Source organism: Arachis ipaensis, chromosome B03, assembly GCF_000816755.2.
Source record: "Arachis ipaensis cultivar K30076 chromosome B03, Araip1.1, whole genome shotgun sequence".
In the NCBI taxonomy this organism is placed as follows: Eukaryota; Viridiplantae; Streptophyta; class Magnoliopsida; order Fabales; family Fabaceae; genus Arachis; species Arachis ipaensis.
The window spans coordinates 134,378,364-134,393,684 of NC_029787.2; the positions used below are offsets into that span (position 1 = coordinate 134,378,364).

The window sequence follows — 15,321 nt, forward strand, 5'->3', positions numbered from 1 at the left end:
TTATAACGACAATTAATAAATATTAAATAAAATAAATTTTGGCTATTTTTTGTCACTCAAATATTATTGTTAATTATAATAGTTGAGTGCAGCTTCTTAACAACAGTAGTTAACATTTATTAGTAACAATTCTATATTATTCTACATACATATATTCTCTTGATAAATATTAGGGTTGTTACTGTATTATTCATAATTGAAGAGTTGTTACACATTTATTATTTATCGAGTTTGTTAGATTTTATATTTTCAAAACTTGTTTCCCTTGTTATCACGACCGTTACGCATGCAACAACTACTTGTTCCATATATGATATTTCAAAACTGTGATCTAGAAAATATTCAATCATGAAAATGGAAGAATACAAACGAAGGTCCACTAAGAATGCACACTCATCCATCTGTGACAGTTTAGGGTTGGGTAGGGCAGTTAGATTCAAGAAATTGTGATAAAAAATCAAGAATAACGAAAAGTTGCAAAATCTTTGTGTGTAACTTTTTACATCTCAAGTTATATACCATGTTGTCTTGTTTTATCATTGTGGTTGAAAATGAATCCATGGTCACACTTAATTTTAATATAAGTTAAAAGTGTTACCAATAATCTTGAGTAGCAAAATTGTTCATACCATGTGACCTTGTAATAATGAATAGCTGAACATACAAATTGAGGGGGGGAAACAGAATGATAATGCTTTAGGGCCAATTTTACTAACAAGGTGACAAAATAATATTGTGACTTTAGGGACTTAGCAAGGAAATTGGCCATAATATGAAGCAAATGTAACATGATTTAGTACTTTAGAACAAGTACTCAAATAGTTAATAGGCAGTGATGGATGAGAGTGTTGTTCTTTCTCCCACACAAGTCAATGATGCCCATTACACAGGACATAGTCTTTGCTTGTTGACTCCGCAACCAATAATAAAGGAAATGAAAAGGACCATGCAATGCATGAATTGAATCTATTCCAATTCAATTAGAGAACTATATATTACTGTGGACAAAACTAGAGGCCCCATCTGGAGTAATGTTTGCTCTTAAATCACTCAAAAAGAGATCTAGAGATCTCATAGATCCTACCTTTCCACTTAATTGTGTCTATATATACATTAGATTCTGAGATCTAAGGGTATAATAATTCTCAAAGAAACATGATTAGGAGATTGTTTCAGGGACAAGGACAATAAACATCACAATTGGTAGCACATGCTTTGATGAAAAAAGTATCACAAATCAAAATCATGGTCTTTGTTTACTAATAATATACAGCTTTGTTAATAATGTAGGTAGTAAGTGAAGCAATTTTACTACTAATTGCCATAGTCATTGCTAACCACCATTTGCTTCCTTAAAAGGACCATGTTCCACCAAACTATATCCATTGGTCGGCGCTTTACTTCTTGAAGCAATTTGTGGATGACAGACAGTTCAAATCTATTTGGAGCTAATGCTTGATATTTTTCACCAAACTTTCTCATTTCAGATACCAATTATGAGCTACACTAACGTTAAGAACTATAAATTTCTTAGAGAATAGGTAACATGTAGCCTTACTCATACTCTTGATTAAAATTATAGTTTACTTCAGGGATTTGGATCTTCCAATTAAAACATGTAATTATCTAGGAAAGACAACAATATCATTTGCATATGAGATGGAATAAGATAATTACTACATTAGAAGTTCAACTGTTCGAAAATTTTATATATTATATGTAACACACTTGATTTGAATTATCATAATCATATTAAAATTAAATAAAAAGTAAGTTAAAGGAAAATGGTATTTTATAAAATAAAGTGGTGTGAAGAATTATTTGAGTAAAAGTGAAGAAATAACTTTTGGAGCTAAGTTGGCAAAAGCAGAGGAGGGGGGGGATATCTACAATTGAAACGATTTGTGGCGGGTATTGATTTGAAGTGAGGTGACTAGGCTGAATAGATTCTGTGTGTGTGGTCCAATGGACAGAGAAGCATGCATTGTGTGACCAATGCCTCTGCCTTTTTTATCCACTTTATGCTTCGGCAAATGGAGCCGATGATTTTGCCTCACACATCAAGATAAGAATTAGTAAAACAAATAAAGAACTTGTGGCTAATTAACTTGCCTTTTGAAATGCCGGGTATTCTAATTAACTTGCTTAGCTTGTGATTCATACAAATAATTGAAAAATAAAATAAAAAAATTTCTTTTGAGAGATAAGAGTGTTTTTTTTTAGACATGAGTGCATCAAGAGGCTTCTACAGCCAGAAAATCAAATAGGCTTCTAAACTTCCATTTTTTTTTGTCTTGGGTTAGAATAGACCAAACAAACAATTCTGAGTGTTGGGATTTGGTTCGATTTGTAACGAATTTCCCGTCAGCATGCAATTTTCAGCCCGCATAAACAAAACTAGTGTTTGTACTAAGCCCAATACAAATATCAAAATACCAAGCCAGATAATATTCGCCCATACCGTCCAAAAAAAAAAATAATAATGTTCTTGCTTACTTAGTAACTTGGGCCAGAAAATATATATAATTCTGCTATGTTCGGTAACATGGTTTTGCTTTTGATGAGATGGAATATGAATTTTAAGAACCAAAGAAAAAAGTTTAGAATTGGCCATATAGATGGTGACTGTTCCCTTTTACCAGACATAAACGAGTTCCTGTTATTGCAGAAGCAATAGTGACACAGAAGAGTTTGAAAATAAAGAAGTATAGCAAGAACGAAAAAATAGAATTGAATTAACCAAAATTGACAATGAGTAAAAAACGCTAACTAATTACAATGAGTATTAGGCTTGTTGACATATAAAGCTAAAGGCTTCCTAACTAACTTATAACAAATTGCACAACATTGACGGTTAAGCCACATTATTTTGAGCTTTCTTGAACTCTAATTGCTCTTGCACTCTATCACTAGCCTTAACACTTCCCCTCAAATTCAAGTAAGGCCTTTGAACCACTCGAAGTTTGTTCTTTAACCTCTGGTAAGCACCTACAGAAAGAGGCTTTGTTAAAATATCTGCCACCTGTTCTTATTCTGAAATATGAACCACATGCTAAGTGTTGGACTTCCGCTTTTCTTTGATAATTTGAACATCAAGCTGAAAATGTTTGGTTCGATTATGTAGCATAGGATTGACAGTAAAAAAAATAGTGCTGAGGTTATCACAGTAAATTGTTGGAATTGTCTTGAGAGGAATCCTCAATTCAGACAGTAAGTGAGTTAGGCACACGAACTTCCCTTCACAGGCAGCCAAGCTTCTGAATTCAGCTTCAGTGGAGCTCCTGTTGATACTAGTTTACTTCCTATAGCTCCAAGTAATCAAGTTAGGACCAAGAAAAATACGATAACCTGACATAGACCTATGATCCTCTAGGTCTGTTCCCCAATCTGCATTTGCAAATTCTAAAGTCTATAATCCGTGCTTGGATTAAGCAATAGACCATACTCTTTAGTGCATTGCAAATACCTCAAGACTCTCTTTACTGCCTTCCAATGTGCCAGCAATGGACAATGCATAAACTGACTAACCTTTTTTATTGCAAATGATATATCTAGGCTAATGATGCACAAATACTGCAATGTACCGATGACACCTCGATTTATCACATGCAAGTTTGTCTTTCCATAATTCTATTTGTCAGAAGTTTAATTCATTGATGAGACAATTTTTATAGAAGGGTCAAATCTTTGGCAGGAGTCTTAGTTTAGTTAGTTGAAATAAGGTTGTGACTCCTAAAAGATTTTGGGGGACTTGCTATAAGAGATGCTAAGTGTGTCAACATTGTTTTATTGAAAAAATTATTTGGCAACTTTTTCACAACACAGAAAAGCTTTGGGTTCAAATCACGTTGGCTAAATATATAAATGGTAAGATGACATTGGATCTCAACAAATCTGCCTATGCTTTACGTCGCAGGAAAAACTTATAGAAGGTGATGAATCTTTTAAAAGATGGCTATGGATGGTGTACTAGAGGACTGTATCAATCCTTTTGGCATGTTCCTTGGAGCTCCTTTGGTCCTTTACACAAAGATCTCCCTTATATTCATATTACAGATTTCTATCTTACTATAGGTGATGTGTGGTACACTGACTCAAAAATTTTAAGCGAGTTCAATGCTGTCCCAAAAACATTTCAAACGTCCTATTTTAGTCCCAAAAACTTTCAAACGTTCTATTTCAATCCCAAAAAAATTTTAAGCGAGTTCAATGTTATCCCATCATTAAATTTGACACAAACAATTCACATATTAAAGAGTCAATAGCATTCGATTTCAATATGTAAGTAAAATCGATGAACCAACAATCACTAATATAAAAGTTTTTTCTTTAATTTTGAAGCGTTGATGAATGATTGTTAGGATTTGGAGTTTTATACAACAAAAAAATTGAGAAGAAAAAGTATTACAAGAAGGTTTTAATTATGTTTTTCTAACATATGGAAGAAGATATGACTTAACTAGTAATGTTATTAACGTCGTGTCACTCATTTCGTTAACTCTTAGTGTCAATTTTAACTGTAGGACCATTGAACCTATTTAAAAATTTTTAGGATTGAAATAAGACGTTTGAAATGTTAAAGACCAAGTTAGAACTAAGTCCAAACGTTGGGAACCAAAATAGTACTTTACCCTTAGAAATTTAATGGTAAAATTTGAATTAGGAAAATTAAATTGAGCGCAAATGGGAAAAATGCGTACCCGTGTTAAAATTTTCTGTACCAGCTTAAACCTATCTAGTACAGCAAGTGAGGAAACTAAGGCTATGAAAATGATAAGGAAAAATATTTAGAACGAAAGTTCGAGCAATTATCTTAAAGATTTAAGCCTAAAGTTGGGCCAAATAGCTAAGAATTAGAGTTGGGCCACATTTGGGTCTAAGCCCAATCATATAACCACACACTTAATGAAATTTCAGTCACCCCCTCTTCTTCATTTTTGAGAGGGCAACATTGATAGAGAAGAGAGGGAAGAGAGAAACCATGTCCTAACCCCACTATTCATCACCATCTTCATTTGATCATAACTTTTCCTTCGGAGCTCTGATTGTCGCACCGTTTGCGGCCACGCAAAGCCTATCTTCTCTTCTTCAATTCTATTTGAGCTTGGGTATTGAAGATTTTTTGTGATTTTGATGTTATAGGAGTTATCTAGCTTGGGTTCTTCATAGTTTCTATCACTAATTTTAGCGGGTAAAGGTAAGGACCCCTTTTTCCTCTTGGTTCGTAAATTTATATGAGCCCTAGTTTTGACGTTGTGTCAAATTGTATGATATTGTATTAGATTGAGTAATTGGAAGTTTGACTTGGTAAAATTTTGGAAGGAAAAGCTTGGAAGCTTGAAATTTGAAATTTGCAACATTAAGTAGGTATGGGTTTAAGTTTTAGATAAATACCATGTAATGTGACATAAAATCCTAGGCTAGTGGACCTAGGATTATTGTTGAATGTTGTGGTTGATTGTTTCGTTTAGAGAAAATTGTAATATGTTTGATATCGAATGTTAGTTATGGTTGTGAATTGTGAATCATATTGTTGTTGTGTTTGGATATGAGATTGTGGAATTATTGCTTATTATGGCAAGTGATATGGCAATTGGACAGGAGGCCGTGATAGAGTGAGAAATCCTTTACTTGGTAAGTTGAGGTAAGTGATGGTATGGCTATGTTGTGATTGATGAATTGATGATGTCGAGTTGGATAATTGATCTAATTTGGTTACGGATTGTAGGTGTATGAATATGTATGCTAAAGGTTTAATCGATTGATTAGGTTTAATCGACGGGTCATAACTTGATGCTCGGAGTTCGGATTTGAACAAAATTTTTCTTAAATTAAAGCTAGAAGAAAGATCTTTAAGACCATTTAAGAATGAAGGAAAATAAAATTTTGCAGAGAAAGTTATGAATGATTGAAAATTGGGGTTTAAAAACTGAAATCTGAATGTCGCAGAAAATTGAGGTCCTATGTACGCACGACCTATGCGTACGCATGATGGGTGTTACAGAAGTGAATTAGTTTTATGTGTATACCATATGTACGAACAAAAGCCAAATCATGCATAATACGCACGACTCATGTGTATGCACGACTTGCATTTTAGAACTGAACAATTTTAGTGTGTTTCTGTGTGTACGCACAAAAGTGGATTTGTACGTACGCAACATGCATGCATATGCATGGCTGTTCTGTTTTTTAAAAATGATAATTTTTAACTGTTTTAGCATATCCAATAGCTCTTTCACTTTCGTAGCCCCTATAATGAGTATAGAGATGGTGGATTAGAGGATAGATAGCGTTGGCAAGAATTTATTGAGTCGAAACATGTTGAAAGTGATTGAAAGGACGAGTTGATTTGATTGGATGATGAAAATGAGTTTGATTGATATGATACCTCCCTAGGTAGATGTAAGAGTTGTGGTTCGTCCCACTTGCTCCGGATTGAGATTGGAACTCCCTATGTAGATGCAAGGGTTGTGGTTCGCACCACTTATTCTGGGTTGAGATTGAGACCACCTGGGTAGATGCAAGAGTTATGGTTTGTCCCACTTGTTCTGGGTTGAGATTTGAGACATTTTATTGACCCTCCGTCGCAAGATGTGGCAAGACACTGAGGCCTTACTGGATGATTTCCTCAAGAGAGGTTGAGCAGGGCACACTCGGTAGCATTGATTTGAGAATCATGCATGATATTGATGAATAAGAATACCTTTTGAGGATGCGCGCACCAAAGAACTATCCAGGGTTCGCTACCAGACATGTCGGGTTTCGGCTTATAACCGATAGATGAGCTCATTGGCTGTAGGGCAGGCATGCATCATTTGTATTTGTATGTATTGATTGGGTGTGCATCTTGTATTTGGCTTGCCTTGTTGAATAATTGTATCTATAAGCTATTTGAGCTAATTGCTTTAACTATTCTCTCTATTTGTGTATTATTTGTATTGTTTTGTCTATGTTTGAACAACTGAGAGATTTCTTATGTTAGCGGTGGTGATATTGAGGATTGTTCCTGATGTGGTGATTGGAGGTTTGTGAAAAACTTAGGATAAATAGATAAAGGGTAAAGTATATTTTTTGTCCCTGAAGTTTGATAAAAGTTTCAAAAATACTCCTAAGTTTTATTTTGTTTCAATTTTGTCCCAGAAGTTTTCGATTTGCATCAAATATACCCTTGACGGCTAATTTTTCAAAAAATTTAAGACCAATTCAACAACAATTTCATAAGAACAACCCTCAACACAAACAAATCAAGCATAATTTTCATGCATTATTGTTAAATTGGTCTTAAATTTTTTTAAAAATTTAGCCGTCGAGGATATATTTGATGCAAATCGAAAACTTTTGGGACAAAATTGAAATAAAATAAAACTTAGGAGTATTTTTGAAACTTTTGTCAAACTTCAGGGACAAAAAGTATACTTTACCCATAGATAAATTAGAATCTCTCAGATTAGTTGTCATTTTCTAGTTTAGTGAGAACCCTAGACTTAGATCAATGAAACTTTGAAGATTAAGATTGCTTAGAGAGTTTCTGTTATCTTATATTGTATCGATTCAGCACTTTTACCCTAATGGAAACCCGATGGTTTAGGTTCCCACCAATATATTGTTTCTGTTTTTTCAGATGCAGGTCCCAGCGCTCCTCAGTGAGCGGGGGTTTTATCTGGAAGATGGCGCAGAAGACTTTTTGCTTCTGTTTTTGTTTTAGATTCTCTCCTTCTTTTGAAAAAAATTATATGATGTATTCATTTTGAAAACTTGTCTTTAGAGGCTTTTGATGTATATGTGGAGAGATAAGTTATGTATATCAAACTATTTTACTGTTGTAACTCTAGCCGGCCTAATCTTCACAGGCTGAGACTAGTAGATATTTATATATACTTATATATGTCTCTTTATCCTTATTCTTTCTTCAAACTTTTAATTATCTACCTTTTCCGATGCGCTTATGTATGGTACCGAGTGTGAACGATTGGCGAATTGTCATTTATCCGAGGTTTAAATCCTTTTATTTACAGGCTTCTAGCTTAATATCTCTTTCTATACATAAGTATTTATATCTCAACTTTGTGTCGTAGCACCGAACCATCACTGAAATATGACTTAAGTATAAGACAATTGAATGATAGGGTGTTATAGCAATAATGCTATCTTCAACTTTGAGGATGTCTGGTCCGTGGAGAGAATTGCATTTGCGTCTCAGCATATGGCTCATGGATGGTAGACTTGTCTCTAAAGCTCTTCTACCCTCTTGAAGCGGTATTCTTTTAAGACTTGGGAACCCCGAGGAATGAATGGGCGAAGGTTTATTGTGATGCTAGTCTTGTTCAGAGCAATAATAGAGCCAGTTTTGGTTGTGTTCTCCGTGATGAAATTGGTGGCTGGGTGAAAGGCGTTGTTGGAAAGCTCTCTGGTGGCTCCGTTCTCCGTTGTAAACTAGTAGCGATTTGGAGAGATCTCCTTCTTGCCCGTGAGTGTGACTATCAGCATATTGTTTGTGAATCTAATAGCCTCAATGCCTTTATCTTGGTTTTTTCTCAGATTGCCGAGGCAAGTCGGTCGAATGTCGCTGATCTTCTAGCACGAATTGCTGACCTTATTCATTTGGAGTGGTTCATTTCAATGTTGTTCCTAGAAAATTAAATTATGTGGCTGATAATCTTGCTAGATTAGGGGTTAATGGCTTAGTTGACTCTATGGAATGGTTTGCCCCGCCAGATGAGGTTTGGGAGCCTGTGACCATGAAAGCGGTGGCCCTGTGTGATCATCCTTTGGCTTGTGTTTTTTTTGTTAATACTTAAAGTGGTCCTTGAACTTGCAATTGAGTCTCAATGTCGTCCCTGAACTTAAAATTTCCCTAAATTTGTCCCTGAACTTAACAATGGTCGTCTCTGAAATACTCTTCGATGACGAAATAATGACGTAGTTAGACGGAGGCCACACTAGAAGCCACGCTTGACTGGTAAAACATCGTTGTTTTATTTTTTGCGCCCAAATAGAATATAAACGACTCCGTTTAGAGTATTTTGAGGGATTTTAACATGTTGGAGTTAAAACTCCTCAAAATACCCTAAAAGACGACGTTTATGTTCTATTTTGGCGCAAAAAATGAAATGACAACATTTTACTAATGCAGCATAGCTTTTAGCGTAGCCTCCGTCCATCACATCATTATTCTATCACCGAAAAGTATTTCAGGGACGACCATTGTTAAGTTTAGGGACAAATTTGGGACAATTTTAAATTCAAAAACGACATTGAGACTCGACTGCAGGACCACTTTGATTATTAACTTTTTTTTTTCTTTTTTTGTATCTCTACCAAAAACTGTAAAAGATATTTTGCATGCATGATCTATTGGTTCTAATATTGTTATTGGTTTAGGGTTAGAAAGCAGTGAATAAATTTGGCCAAGGTTCTTGAAACATAAGAAGAATACTTCTCGGATTTTGAACATTTATCAAATATTTTTCTTCAAATTTAATTAATTTTATGATTCCGAAAATGTTTAAATTCCCAATATTAACAAAAAGAAGAAAATACGAATGAATATTTTCCTTTTCATTAGAATTTTAGTCAAAAGAGAAAAATTGATTAAACGAATAGCCTAGAGGTGAGTGGGAAATGGAATTGAGAAGGGTGTCTGACTCTAACTCCGTGAATAGAAGTAAGCAAGTGGAAGGGAATCCAAACAAGCAAGCAAAGGATCTCTGGTCCCTACATAAAACTCCAAACTCCAAAACCCGGTTCTCATATCAGCCACCAGACACAACGCCTTCTACGTGTACAATTCCACAACCACTTTTATCATTTAACTAATCTTTTCTTCTTTTACTTCACCAAATCTAAAAAAAATCATTCACATCACCACTATCACCACAATCCACAGCCACAATATAACTCTAACTACGCAAAAAATCATACTCTTCTTTCTTCTCTCTTCCATATACCCTTATCTCCCACAAACCAAACCAAAATGGGTCCAATCGTGTTAACTCAGCTGGCCACCGGTCTCAGCGTCCTGGCCGGAGCGGTTCTCGTCAAGTCTGTCATGGACAACAACCCCAACACCATGGCCGGATCCTTCCCTCGCTGCCCTTCTTGCAACGGAACCGGCCGGGTCACCTGCATCTGTTCCCGTTGGTCCGATGGCGACGTAGGGTGCCGAACATGCGCCGGTTCTGGTCGCATGGCTTGCAGCAGTTGTGGTGGAACCGGAACAGGCCGACCGATACCCGCTAGAATTGCGGTAAGGCCTACGAACCGTCCCCCTCCCAGCTGAGTGAACCGGTTTGGTGTTATTTTTGTTTTGAATTATTCCTGTTGTTCGTTTCTCATCCGAAATGAATGGAATATGTTATTATATTTGATGTAATATATTATATGATATGATGGATGATGATTGTAAGACACAGAGGGGGCGATTATTAGTTTATACAATCGCTATAACAATACACTGTAATTACTAATTGGTTTTATCATTATAAAAGTTTTTACATTTTATTCGAAAATGGGAATTTGTTGTGCAAGTGTTGGCCTCTGTCCTCTGATTATTAACTGAAGCTGAGCCCATTATTTTGGTTGTGGATTGGAATATGGAAGGGGATTATTTTAATGTGATGTGTCAAGTATGTTATGATACTTGGAGTGATGTGCAAGGTTCGGAAAATTAGTTGGCATGAAACATGCTTAGCTACCTTAAATTAAAGGACAGAGCTTTTTCCATTTGATGCTTATGCTATCAATTTCACTTAGCATGTTTTTCCTTTAACTTGCATTGGTCAATCCTAGAGTTAATAACCGATCAATAAACAGTAGTCCGTTGTATGTCGAAGGAGAAATTTCTTGTCCAATTACTGAAAGTACTACATTAATGTTGTTCAGTTATATGACACGTGAAAAATGGTTGAATCGTTTCATAATGAAATTTCACATAAACTAAATGTACTGTGTTACTTAATAGTACTGTAGAAAGCACCTACATATGAAGAACCAATCAGAGTTACTTGTACATGGAAATCGGTCGGCAAGTTCAACTCAAACAATATTGCACGTTTAAAATTTGAATGAGTGTGTGCAATTGCTATGTAGGACATGTTAAGAATGTGCATGCATACAGCATACGGTGCTGATTGCTGAGTCAGTTGATAGCTCCATTTGTTCATATTGTTGCTTGGTGTGTGCATATCTTTTACTTCACACCGAGTGGATCATGATTTTTCAAAGTGGCTCACTTGCCCAAGGAATCTGCTTTCTCCAATTTTTGTCCGTGCTTCACATTTCTTCCTCAAGTCCCATTCATCTGTCTATCTAAGGAATCGACTCTGGTGTCTCTCTTAATGAGCTTGTGTTACGTGTTTTAGGTCAGAGCTCCTCTTTGCCAATCAGTTTCCCTTGCCAGGCGGTTACTGGTTTAGGGTAAAATAACAGAGTTAGAGGAAGAGGTAAAGTGACAATTAGAGGCAGGGTAAGTTTAGAATTTTGAAAAATTGTGAAGACATATTGGTCCAAACACATACTCCTCATGGTATGCAAGTGTTGATGTCTTGGATATTCTAACTAAATATATATTTTTAAAATTTTATCAATTATAACTAAATGTAATGCAGAAATATAAAAATAACAATACAGTTAGGTTACAAAGCGTTTTTTTAACCAAGTCATTGCGTAGTTATTTTTCTTTGTACATACGTAGATGCTGTTTCTTCTTCTTTCTCCTTATTCGTTATTGTTATCGTCTCGTCTTCTTATGTGCACTTTTTTCTTCAACGTCATTGTCATCGTCACTATCAGGGCCAAAGCTACCTATTATGGACGGAGGCAAAGACTTCCCCAAAAAACAAATTAATTTACAAAAATAATAAAAAATAAAAGAGTGTCCCCTACAAAAATGTTTGGCCTCCCCTTTTGAAAAATATATGGCTTTTGGTAATTTTCATTCAAGAAGTAGGTATAGTGAAAAATAATTTGAAATTAGTGTGTAACTTGGGCCATGGGCCATATACTTAGTTAAAAAAAAGTCTTAATCCATATTAAAAGTGAAGAGAATCTGAAACTGCAACAACAAGCCAACAAATCACTTCTTCAATTCTTCTCTCTTTTTTCAAATTGAAAACAAAACATCACTCCGTATTTCTATTATCATTACAACTTACAAGATAGCAAATAGTTTTTTGTCTTTCATTATTATCTCTCATTCTATTTTTTGTAAATTATTTTTTTATTTATTTTTTTGAATAATTTATGTATTTATTTATTTATCTAGTTTATAATCTTATAATAATATTTTAAGTTTTTGAAAGAAATTAAAAATGATAATCATGTAATTATAATGTTATCCTAGCATATATTGTTTTAATTTTTTTCTCTCATTATTAATTGTTTGTGACATTGATATTATTGATTTACAAAAAATAAAATTAATTGAGTTTAGTTAAGTTGCATAATGTTTATCTTATTATCTATGTAAATCTTCAATTGTAGAAATTTAGTTCAATCATGGAAAAGATGAAAATAATAGACACTTTCTTTAAAAAGACTAGTCAGAAGAGTGAAGATGTTTCTAATATTGTTACATCAACACCAACCTCTTTAATACTTTAGGCATCAAACATGAATACTTTAGTTCCTCAACAAGATAGTTTAAAGTCAAAGCGCCCATGACGTAATCCTGAAGAAATGGAAGTATGTCATTTGGTAAGAGATCCAGGAATTCGACCAATGATTTGGAAGTTTCATCCAAGTAAAAGAGATGAACTTCGTCGAGCTTATCTTAAAGTTGGACCAAATCAACCAATACTTGATAATTATCCATTCTCGGGCGATACAAGTCATCGTCATCGTTTTCAAGCTTCTTGGTTTGAACTATACCCTTCATGGTTAGAGTATTCTATTGAAGATGATGCTGTATATTGTTTATCATGCTACCTATTTGCTATGGAATCTTCAATCAATACAGGTTCAAATACTTTCATTGAAAACAACTTCAAAAATTGGAAGAAGATAAATAGTGAAAAAGATTGTCCTCTTTTGAATCACATTGATAAAGGTCTCAATTGGTTCCATCACAAGGCAACGAAATCATGTGATGATTTGATGAAGCAATCACAATATGCTGATACACTTATGAAACGACAAACATCAAAGAAAATTGAGAATAATTGACATAAACTTGGAGCATCTATTGATTGTATTAGATGGTTGACTTTTCAAGGTTGCACTTATAGAGGCCATGATGAAAGCTCGAGTTTAGATAATCGAGGTAACTTTATTGAATTGTTAAAGTTTTTGGGTTCTTACAACAGTAGTGTTTAGAACCTTGTTTTGGAAAATGCTCCTAGATTTGCTAAATATACTTCAAGTGATGTTCAAAAAGCAATTCTACAAGTTCTTGCTATAATGGTGAAAAACTCAATTAGAAAGGATATTGGAGATTCCAAATTTTGTATCATCATTGATGAAACTCGTGATGAATCTAAAAAAGAGCAAATGGCTATTGTTTTGAGATTTGTTGATGTGGATAGTTTTGTTCGTGAACGCCTCTTTGATCTTGTACATGTTAGTGATATTAGTGCTTTGACTTTGAAAAAAGAATTGGTGTCTGTGATTTTTATTTATAATCTCTAAATTAAAAATATTCGAGGTCAGGGGTATGATGGTGCTAGCAATATGAGAGGGAAATGGAATGGTTTACAAGCTTTATTTCTCAATGATTGCCGACAAGCATATTATGCCCATTGTTTTGCTCATAGATTGCAATTAGCACTGGTGGGTGCTTCAAGAGAAGTACTGCAAATTCAAGAGTTTTTCACACAATTGACTACTATTGTCAATATTGTCGGTGCATCTTGTAAATGACATGATCAACTACAAGAAGCTCAAGAAATTAAAAATACAAAATTGATTGCCAATGATGAGCTAGAAACAAGTCAAGGTGCAAATCAAACGGCCACTTTACAAACAGCTGGAGATACAAGATGAAGTTCTCACTTTCATTCTATTTGTAGCTTGATAAGAATGTTTGTAGTTACTCATACTATTCTTAATAAAATTATTGATGATGGTACAATTTTTGCTCAAAGAGGTGAGGCTTATAGTGTTGATAAAGTGCTATCCTCGTTTAAATTTGTTTTTTCGTTACATTTGATGAAGAAAATTATGGGGATTACTAATATTTTGTGCCAAGCTTTACAACAAAAATTTCAAGATATTTTAAATGCAATGCATATTGTTTCCATATCAAAATTACTTCTTCAAAAATTGAAGAATAATGGTTGGTGCAATTTACTTGAGATTGTTAAGAAGTTTTGTGAGAAACATGAAATTAATATCCCTGATATGAGTACACAATACACGATTGCAAGAGGTCGATCTCATCAACCAAAAATAATAATTGAGCATCATTATCGAGTAGATGTATTTTTGGCAGCAATTGACTCTCAAATACAAGAGTTTAATAGTAGATTCAATGAGAAAACTATGGAGCTTTTGAATTTAAATACTGCTTTTTGGACCCTAAGACAATTTTAAGTTGTTTAATATTCAGAAAATATGCAAGTTAGCTGAAAAGTTTTATCCTTCAAAATTTTCTAATCATGAAAAGATTCTTTTAAATGTTCAATTGCAACATTATGTATTTGATATACCGAATCATCTAAAAGATGTTGGGACACTTTCTGAATTATGTCAAAGATTGAAAGAAACAGGAAAATCAAGAACTTATCATTTGGTTGATAGACTGATTTGCAATGTCTTGACTCTTTCAGTATCTACAGCAACAACAGAAAGAGCTTTCTTGGCAATAAAAAATTGTTAAAACAAGGCTTTAGAGTAAAATGGCAAACGACTTTCTTGCAAATAATTTAGTCATTAACATTGAGAAAGAAATTGCAGCTACTTTCAATACAGATTCAATAATAGATGACTTTGAATCAAGAAAAAAACGTTGAGCTCAATTGTCTATGTAAGATACAAATTTTAATTCATTTCAGCTCTAGTAATATTATTATTAATTTTTTCATTACATAAGTTATGGTAGTGATTTAAATTATTTACATGAAGCATAATACATTTTTTAATAATTTTGCAGAAATCATCTTAAAAGGAATTGAATAGTATTTGAAGATTTTAAAGACAAGTATGCAACAACCTAGATTTACAATATTTGAAGTTAGTTTTGAGATATTTGTATCTAATTATTTTAATATACGATATGTTCAATTATCTTATAAAAAGTAAATTCTAAGTCTTAATTGTTATTTTCAATTAAAATTATATATATAGTTATTTTTAATTTTTTTGTTAAAATAAAAAACTAAAAAA

General features: G+C 33.9%; 1 protein-coding gene across 1 annotated transcript; it reads left to right on the forward strand.

Moving 5' to 3' along the window:
- On the forward strand, positions 9,745–10,517 carry LOC107631991. Its single transcript, XM_016335605.2, has one exon. The coding sequence runs from the start codon at positions 9,977–9,979 to the stop codon at positions 10,280–10,282; it is 306 nt and encodes a 101-aa protein (XP_016191091.1). The 5' UTR covers positions 9,745–9,976; the 3' UTR covers positions 10,283–10,517.